The sequence below is a fragment of the Hydractinia symbiolongicarpus genome, chromosome 6 (genome assembly GCF_029227915.1).
Source record: "Hydractinia symbiolongicarpus strain clone_291-10 chromosome 6, HSymV2.1, whole genome shotgun sequence".
Classification (NCBI taxonomy): Eukaryota; Metazoa; Cnidaria; class Hydrozoa; order Anthoathecata; family Hydractiniidae; genus Hydractinia; species Hydractinia symbiolongicarpus.
This window is the reverse complement of record NC_079880.1, coordinates 14,218,545-14,228,422: the sequence shown is the minus strand read 5'-3', so window position 1 is coordinate 14,228,422 and position 9,878 is coordinate 14,218,545. Positions and strand designations below refer to the sequence as shown.

Genomic DNA, 9,878 nt, shown 5'->3' with positions numbered 1-9,878 from the left:
TTATATCTCAGATAACATGGATGGTACCTATGAGGCACAGTTTCGACTACCAGAACCTGGTAAATATGAAATCGAATTGGTTTTAGAGTTTAGTCAGTGCGACGGATTACGCGATCCTCCTGTATGGTGGTTCATCAATGGAACAGAGCATGGAAAATATCAAACAGCCATACTTGATAAGTCAAGTGATTATATAGACAAAAGTAAGAAATTATATGTTGAAAATAAATCTCAAAAAGCAGTGAAGCTATCATCAGTCAAAAATAAGTATGATTTAAGCTGCAAGTATATTAACCGTCCACATGGGTACTGGAAAACAGTTGGAAGCGAGAAAAAATATACCACCTATACTGAATTGAAACATAAAAAAGAAGCAAGGTTTCAAAAAAAAAATAATACATTTTGGGTTTATGGTGATTCAGTTGGAATGCAATTTTATAGTTATCTGTTAAAGAATCATACAATATGCAGTCAGTTTAGACACTGTCGGGCAGATAAAGGCTGGATTTATCCATTTTTACCTGGAATCTCTATAAAAAAGTACGATCAAAAAGATTTTAATGAAACAATAACATTAAATAAGATTGAGAGTATACTAACAGACAAATTAATGGTGAACAGTAAAAGTATATTCCTAATTAATTTTGGATTGCATATGATGATGGATCTATCATTTAAGAAAGCATCCCAACTTTTTCTAAACTTCATAAAATTACTGAAAACCTTGAGAAAGAAACAGGAAATAGCAAATATTATTTGGAAAACTACAACTCCAGTTCTTTATAAAAAAGGAATGAATTCTGAAAGATTTTTAACAAGACAGCGAATTATTCTATGGAACGCTTTCACTAAAGAAGTTATTTGCAGGGAAGGAATACCAATTCTTGATGTATATGAAATGGCAGCTTCATATCCAGAAGGAAGTAGGGATGGAGTACACTTTGCAGACAAAGTTTTCGAGAGCGCAGCTGTTGCCTTGGTGACGCATATCCAATATGGTATTTAACGTTTCTGTATAATCTTGAATGGTGCATCGTCAACTTGCTTCAAAATTTATGTTAGGAATAATTTTAAAGAGACTTTGCTTTTAGAAAGCTTGCAACATGTTCTGTTAGGCTGCTCAACTGAGCCTTTTTAGGATATTAGAATTGAGTTTTTTCTCATATAAAAGTCTAGATGCAAACGATTGTGTTAGACCCAACCCCGAGGCTTGAGTAACTTAGGATTTGATTATATTTATTTGGGTATGTAAACCCATTTTCACAAAAAAATTGAGAAAGATAAGAGTTTCCCAATATTTATGGTTGCTTATTTGTAGCAATATTGAAAGAAAGTTTAATTTATAAATTGTAAATCTCTTTAATAATAACCGTATTCCATCTGTGTGCGCAAGAAAAACGTCGTGTTACGGAAACACGAATATTGCGATATAAAAAGGACGGGCAACCCCGTGGATTTTCCAACGGGCTACCGGCTAGTCTCTATAATAATAGCCGTCGTCTGTCTGTCTCTGCGCGGACCCCCCGCTGAGTTAGAAAATCATGTTACGGAAACACGAATATCAAATGCCATATTTTTTATCCGCTTTGTTGCGACGGGTAAATATAAAGGACGGGCGAACCCGTGGATTTTTCCACGGGCAACGACTAGTCTCTATAATAATAGCCGTCGTCTGTCTGTCTCTGCGCGGACCCCCCGCTGAGTTAGAAAATGATGTTATGGAAACACGAATATCAAATGCGATATATTTTTATCCACTTTGTTGCGACGGGTAAATATAATGGACGGGCGAACCCGTGGATTTTTCCACGGGCAACGACTAGTCTATATTATAATACCCGTATGCGTTTGTCTGTCTGTCACGCAAAATAGTAGCTAAGCTGCGCATCGCTGCTTCCCTCTGACCACGCCTGAACAATGCTGCAACAACCATAGTATCTGTTTTTTTCAACCTTTTTATACATCTTTTTAAAGCCACATCCCTTTTTACCACGATTTTCACCACTGCAAAGACCTAGCCACCTAGCCGATCAATAACCCGGACCGTTAATCCGGAGTATTAAGCCTGTCAACCCTTTTTGCTCCGGACTTAGATTTGATTAAACAATCAGAAACCTTATTTGTTTCAGGTGTTTACGCAACCTGGCGTTAATTTTAGGCCGGTGCTTCCACGAATTCACCAGAATATCGTAACCGCGAGTCCACAAGGAAGGACTGGTTTTACATTGCTTTTACACACTTAATCGTTTCCCATTTTCTCTTGAAGCACTTGACTGCACCTTAACGCTTCACCCCTTTATATTTCTCATGATAGCTGCTCATCACATAACTGTATAGAAATATAAAAAATATATTATCACGTTTTCTATAGCCTTGTATAAATTTTACACAAACCAATTTTAAGATTTTAGATAGGAACGTAGATTTCGAGGCAGCTGAAGCTAGCTAGCTATACCTAGCCGTATTTATTCCTATTTTTAAAGTTCTTATTCAGTTTGGTATAGCTATTTATATTTTATTATGTTGGGGTTGTGGCTATCTAGCTACCTCAGGCTAATAAGTGAAAGTAGCCAAAAGTTTTTAGCTAGCTATAACAAATTTCTTATTTGATAATTTTTATGATGCTATATAGTTATGTAACTACACATTATTGTCATAAAAACTTACTCGGCAAAGTAAATTTTTTTAGCTGGACAGAGCAATAGTGGGCGGTTTGCTGTGTTTTTTTATTTAAACCGTTGTGATATATACAGGTTTGTTAAAATATGGTATTACGCCTATTACTCATGTGTGACACGGTTTACCTGTAATGAACGTTTAATCTGGTGTTAACAACGGGCTGTTTTGTGTGTTTTTTGTTTAAATTGAAGTTGTGATACGTTTTTTTTGGAAAGGCTATTTTTGGGAAAAGCCTATACACATGTGTGAAACAGTTAACCTGTACCAAGTGCTTAGTCCGGTGTAATGATTAATTTGTTAATGGTTACTGAAACTTATTCTGCGAAATAAAATATTATTGACTGTGCTAAAAGGGTATTAAGCATTAACGCATGTGCAACACGGTTTACCTGTAATAAGCGCTCAGTGCAGCGTTAATGGCAGGCTGTTTTCTGTGTTTTTGTTAAACCGAAGTTGCGATAAATTTTTTTTGTACTTGCATGAATGTGCGACATTGTTTAACAACTTGACTCACAACCTCCACAAGTTTAATATTTAGTCATTTTTCCCGAATTTCTTAGGTCTATTAGGATAGCAAAACATGAGTATAATACCTACACTCTACGTTATACGGACCACTCGACTTGACACAGAAATAATAACTATTAAACCGAGTAAAGCTATCAAACTTGATGAAGTGTCTTTAGCCAAGGCAGAAGAGCACCAAGAATATAGTCTTTATCCCTAGCTTTAGCTGCTACAACCCGCGCATCAAAGCACGGGAATCAACACCAGCACCAGCACACACCGATGCGTTTTGGAGTAAGACAATTTGTTACATGATCAGATGAATAAATATGGCATCACCACTTACAGTTTTAGGCGCATTTGGTGCCTCTTTAAAATACTGAATCAATCTGGATCGCATTGTTAAACTCTTCGGTAACGAGCTTCACCATAACCATGTACCAATGCAGCAGAACAGTGCTATAATGGATAGGAGTCCCAGTCTTGGTAGTTTAAACTTGAGAAATTTTCTTTCTGAAACATGACTATAATCTTTTGTTTAATTTTTAAAGAGTGAAGAAATTTTCACGAGATTTATTTTCGTGATTAAAAAGTGTGAAAAGTGCTGAATTTTTGTTGCGATTGACTTTATGCGATTGCTCCTAAAAGTTTAATGTTGCGAATAAGGTCAAAAATCGCTAAAATATATTCCACAAAAATAAGAAGCGCAAAGATTCCTTCTTTTAAGATAACGTTTTTTGTTTGTAAGTAGTCTTAAATCGAAACAGATAAAATTCCAAACATATTAACATCAGACATTTTTAGAACCTGACAACATATTTGGTCTGACTTTTAAAAAAACTGGTACATGGGAAAACCCTGTCAACACAACGTTAGGATCAACACCTTGATACATTTAACCCCAAACTATCTTTGTTCCGAGTTTGAGCAGGACTCCAATTCGTTTTTGATTGGTATAAGAGTCAAAAATAGGCACGGGGGTTTCATTCATCCAAAAAGTTATTGTGGGAGAGAAGACAAAACTAAAACTGTATAAAGTTACTAAATATATTATTTCAAATTATATACAAACTCTTCTTTTAACAATAAAAATCATACAATCTAGAAAATATACACACCAGCTATCTAAATTTAAAAATCTAAAAGACCTTTTGGCACTAAGACACTAAATCATCAAGTAACACATCCAATAACGGCGAGCATATCGGTGCTTGGCATATAACTTATTTTGCATCGGTTAAAAGGTAAGGCCTAAGCAAATCTCCAGGGAGGAAATAGTCTGCAAAAAATTGACTGTAAAATATAAGTTAATAAGCGAATACGACCTCAAGAATTGCGCAAAATGCGGGAAAAAATTGCAGATTTTTATTGAAATTACGGAATCAAGAATTGCGAAAGAGTAACCTCGAATGTCTCCTATAATTTAAGTGTAAGTGGAATTTTATCCTGAATTTACAGACAACTCAAGAACGCGGGAATAGAGTAAAACACGGAAGAAAACATTGCGAATGATATCTTCTGCTTTTATGCAAATTTATTTTCATAGGTTAGGTTGTTTCTACCTCATAAGTTTTCATGAAGAAGCTCAATCGCTTAAATGTTGCGCCTACATTTCAATTCCCAGATAAGGTATTCTTTAAACTCTATTATACTTCAAAAGTTTTGATTCCAAGAATACTACTGTCAAACCTGAAGTTCACAAGATTTTAGCGTGTATCTAAAAATTGCTTGCACAGTGGGCGCAAAAATACTAATATTTAACGAGTGCCACTTTGTCGAAATTGAATAAAATAATGCTCAACGATTCTCCCATCGAAACAGTAAGGTAACATAAAAATTTTGCACGAAAAAATAATAATTCAAGCATAAATGGTATGAAAAACATATATAAATATATTCATCCTCTGTTAATAAATATCTAAAAAATCGCAGAAAGATCGTATAGCAAAAGATAAAAAAAAATCGGTCTGATAAATAATGGAAAAACGAGTAAATAAAACACAGTCATGTTTTCAAAAAAAGAATAAAATAGCTATACCATCAAATAACGGAATATTCCAATCCAAACAGAAACTTCAATGCACCTGGAAACGGGCGGACAAATTACCATCAGTAAAAACTCTCGTTCGTAGCCGCTGTTTTGAAGTAGAAGTAATACCAATATCTGGCTTGCGTGTAGATGTACTTCTGAGAAGGACAAGCTTGTGATTCTGTTACATGACACCAAATCATGGTGAGAAGAATTGCAAGAAATGCAGAGAATATGAAGAAGATGAAAAACTGACAGCTTGTGATTTGTCGTAGGGAAGCATTTCTGGACTCTTCTTTCTGTGAGAAAGTGATATGGTTTCTTTGGGTTGTCAAGATATCTTTTTCCTCGTCTTCCGCTGGTTCAGTTTTTCTAGTGAAATATGAAACATAAATCAAAGGATGTATTCGCAAACAAACAAACAAACAAACAAACAAACAAACAAACAAACAAACAAACAAACAAACAAACAAACAAACAGGTAAATGTGCATTTAGTGTACCACTTAAGCCAATTTCAGGGTTGCCACTTGTTTTTATAGAGTAAAGATGATGCCATGAAGGAAGAACAAATTATTTCTATACACGTAGCATTTCTATGCATTTTGAAAATAAAAACATGCGACGGGTTAGAAAACTAAACTTGAGAAGATTTGATGAGAAGTTGTTAATAAATCTTATAAATAAGATTTAAAGAGTTTGAGGAGGACATAAAATTGAGAAGGATTAACGAGGCGTGGAAAGCGCAAATTTAATTTTTACTTACGTTCAACAAAATTCATCTCTTATATTAACTAATACATGCAAAATATAAGTAAAAGGCATTACACCTAAATGCGTGTTCTGTTATTTGATTGAACAGTTGACTTCTATCTAGATATATTATTGCTTGATGTCTGTCTATTTCTTTAAAATAGTTGTGCTGCAGCTTTATTCCGGAGTTCTTAGAGAGTAATGTTATCACTTTATGCTTTATACTGCAAATTCCTGTGGATTTTTTTCCCCGAGGTAGTCTTAATGTAATATTATTCTCACCTTTCTGTCTTCTCATCGACTTTCTCAGCCATGCTTGTATCTTTTTCTTCTTCTTGTTTTTCTACTTCATTTTCTTCTTTTTGTTCTACTTCTTTGTTAGAGTTTTTGTCATTCTAAGCCAAAAAATCACAAGATCAAAAATTTGCCTGCAAACGTTTAATTTTTTTAGGAGATTAGGAAGAAAATTCTAATGCAAATGAGTTAATAGTCTCTGAAGAGCTAGCTTTTATGGCATTGCATCACAAAACACATTTAATGCACCTTACGAAAGGAACATAAAAATATCTGTTTTTTTGCTAGAATATTTTTTAGTTTATAACTTGCAATAAAACAGAAGCGACTCTGTCAAATGGTACAAGATAGTCTACTGTTATGAAAGTATATCAGAAAAGCTGAAACACTTCCATAGGACATAGAAAAAAAAGTTTTGCTCCCTTGCACAAGCTTCCATTCTAAAGCTGTAACATGTCAGCATCAGAATGTAAATGTTGAAAATTGTAATCCAGATGTATTTTAGTAGTTTAAAGATCATCTGTTTTTTATCAGAAAAGGTCACCTGCAGACTCTCTTGATTCTCCTTCTTTATTTCCTCTTCTTGCTGTGATTCTTTTAAAGTTTTTGCAATATCAGCATATTTACTCATAGCTTCGGAATATTGACTTTTACCCATCTCGGCATATATCAAGGTAAACAGGTCCAGGGTTTTAACAGTGAGGTGATGCTTATCTCCATAAACCTGTTGCCGCAACTTGGTTGCTTTTCCACAATATTCCAAAGCCAATTGGAACTTTCCTTGCTTGAGACAAGAATTCGATAATCTTTCATATTCATTTGCTCGCCTTGCTTCATCTAAACACGGATCTAAATCCAATGGATGGTATTTGGTACCAGTTTCTTTTTTGTACTGATCTACTTGTATTCCAGCTTCGATAATAGCTGTTTCGTAATACAGTTTAGTTCCTTGCATAAACTCAACAGCCTTCTGGTAGTCCCCTGCTACAGCGTATATTTCTGACACATGTGTCAAACACTGAGGCAGCATGGTAAATCTTGACTTTGAAGATGGCTTCAAGCCTTTTAAACAACCAAGAAAACAAAGTAAAGCATGTTTAATGTTGCCGCGATTCTTGAAACTCATCGCTTTTTCGTACAATAGCATCCTCTCATCATCTGTTAAACTGCTCTCATCTTTATCAATCACATCATCAAGTCCTTCATTTTCCAACGTAATTTCTTCCTCATTTTCACCTTTCATGACCAGAAATTCTTTTAAGCTTTCTTTTTTGTTTAATTTTGGTTGCTTCTGTTCCTTTTGATATTCTGAAACTGATTGTTTTGTTTCTGTTTTAGGTACTTCGCCATTACCACCACTACTTTCCATTTCTTCTTGGTCTTCCATGTCATCTTCTTGTACATCAACGCCTTGTTTATTAGGTTTCTCCTCTGCATCAGTCATTTTTAGTGCTAAAAAGGAGGACACTCAGCAGTAAAGTATGGGTCAGTATAAGATACTTAAAAACAAAGGCTTCTGTTCATACAGATTTTACACTCCCTAATTTTGCCCACCAAAACTTGATTGTTGTACAATCTTTATTTTTGATATTTTTTATGCTTGCTGAATATGTTTTAAACAAAAGTTTTAACTTTGCTTTTGTTATTTTTTTCATGCCAGAGACAAGTGGAGGGTGTTTACACTTGTGAATGCCAAACACAAGAACCAAGCGTCTGAACTAGCAACTCTTTCAGTTTTAACATACTTTAACATACTTTTGAAAAACTTGTACATGCTTCATTAAATTCATTTTTATCTAAACACAATGTCATCTTACACAGGCAATTTGGATTTCGCAAACCCCACTCAACTTCCCTTTCCTTAATTGCATTACCTGGCTTTGGATAGGGACAATTTTTTGTGTGGAGTATTCATAGATCTACAGAAAGCTTTTGACACAGTAGACCACAACATTTCTTTAAGAAACTTGAGCCTTATGGCATAAAGGGAAAGTTTACGTTTTTACGGGATTCTTGCATAAGCGCAAAAAATATCAAAAAAATCAACAGGCAAAAAATGCATATCTTAAGAAAGTCAAATCATAGTTAAATATTTTTGCATTGTGGCTACTAGCATATTTTAGTATCATGTTCTAAATATAAACTATACATGCAAGCTATATTTTATTTTTAGGATCAAAAGAATGTTCTAAATCTAAAATACTTGCAAGCTATAGTTTATTTTCAAGATTAAAAGAAGCCTCTACCTGAAAATAAAGTCTGGTATGGACTGGTCCACATCTCACTGGCTGCATGATTTTGCCTTTCGCTTTCCGTAAGAGGTCTGGGGATTATATAAACAGCACGCGTCACAATGAAACTCGTCTATTATAGATGAGTTGCAGCATGACGTAGTTGTTTTGATTTTGCGTCTAAAACAATGGACATGCACACACAGGCAATAAATATAAAGTAGAAATGTGGCGCCGTAGATTAGTGGTTATAGCTTTCGTACTCTGTGCGGGAGACCGGGGTTCGATTCCTCTTGACGGCGATTTAACATGGGCAAGTGAATGTTACCATAGCCCCGGGTTAACCCAAGCCATGTGAGGGAAATTGGGGAGATGGCACACTGTGTGGGCCGTTGGATGTTGCCGGGAGTTGTCCAGTAGAGAGTGGGCCCTACTAATTGGGTCTGCGTAGCTCAAAATGAGCATTAAATACTCTAGGACTCTCCATCTAAGCCATGGCCCCTCCTGGAAATAATAGACAGGGTATATCCCTCGATATTTGTGAGGCTAGCCATGTAAAATATGCACATCATCTATATATCTATCTATCTAGAACAGACCGCAACGATCAAAGAAATCAAGTTAAAAAAGTAACTTTCTTTTCAAAATAATTAAAAAGAGAAAATGATAGTTAAGAAAAACCAATTCCAGCTCCTTTTAGATCATTTATTCCTTAAATCTTTAAATTGATGGAAATAGTCAAATTTTTTAATATGTGGTCTTTCTTTTATTGACTGTTAAGATGCACGCGCATAGTTGGAAATTTGTAAACATTTGCAACTCATCTATGTATCAAGGCTCTGGCATATGTCAGAGCCAAAAAATCTTACTGGTGAAAATGTAAACAACAGAAAGAATTCATCTGTAAGTTAGAATTTTACAAAAAAAGTCATATTGTTAAACCCGAACAAATATTGAGTTGATTGAGATAAACCTTTTTGTCATGATAGGTATGGCTTAGCTAGCTAGCTAGCTATAGCTAACATACAAAATATTTACAAACAAAAATAATAATATATAGACAAGGAATCCTTCCATATTTTTGTGAGGCTAGCTAGCTAGTCATGTAAAAATGCACATCTATTTATCTATATCATTCAGAGAATTTTGTTCCAATCAAACCAATGATGCTGAACAATAAAGAACTGAAAAGGTAAACCCTAAATCAAAAGAGCACGAGAAAGAAATCTCCTGGCGTTGGTCTAATTTTATTGTTTATTTTGTTAACGGGTAACATTATTTAAACAGGAGTCTTTGTGTGCTTAATTACTAAGAATTAACCTTATACCGCTTTGTAAGTTTCCTGTACATAGTACAAACTTATTTCGGTCATTTATAATACTGACC

The 9,878-nt window shown here is 34.7% G+C and overlaps 1 protein-coding gene across 1 annotated transcript; it reads right to left on the bottom strand.

Annotated features, from left to right (window-relative positions):
* Positions 1–4,219: 4,219 nt before the first annotated feature.
* LOC130647351 (uncharacterized) lies at positions 4,220–8,710 on the bottom strand. The gene is made up of 4 exons (XM_057453175.1): positions 8,508–8,710; positions 6,806–7,713; positions 6,250–6,362; positions 4,220–5,587 (listed from the first exon to the last, which is right to left on the bottom strand). Exons 1-4 carry the CDS (start codon positions 8,539–8,541, stop codon positions 5,296–5,298), a joined length of 1,347 nt encoding a protein of 448 aa, XP_057309158.1. The 5' UTR covers positions 8,542–8,710; the 3' UTR covers positions 4,220–5,295.
* Positions 8,711–9,878: the final 1,168 nt, after the last annotated feature.

Coding starts and splice junctions, on each gene's coding strand:
- LOC130647351 (XM_057453175.1), bottom strand. CDS start 8,541: ATGTGGACCAGTCCATACCAGACTTTATTTTCAG. Junction 6,363..6,805: donor AGAATCAAGAGAGTCTGCAG/GTGACCTTTTCT, acceptor TTTTTGGCTTAG/AATGACAAAAACTCTAACAA. Junction 5,588..6,249: donor GTCGATGAGAAGACAGAAAG/GTGAGAATAATA, acceptor ATATTTCACTAG/AAAAACTGAACCAGCGGAAG.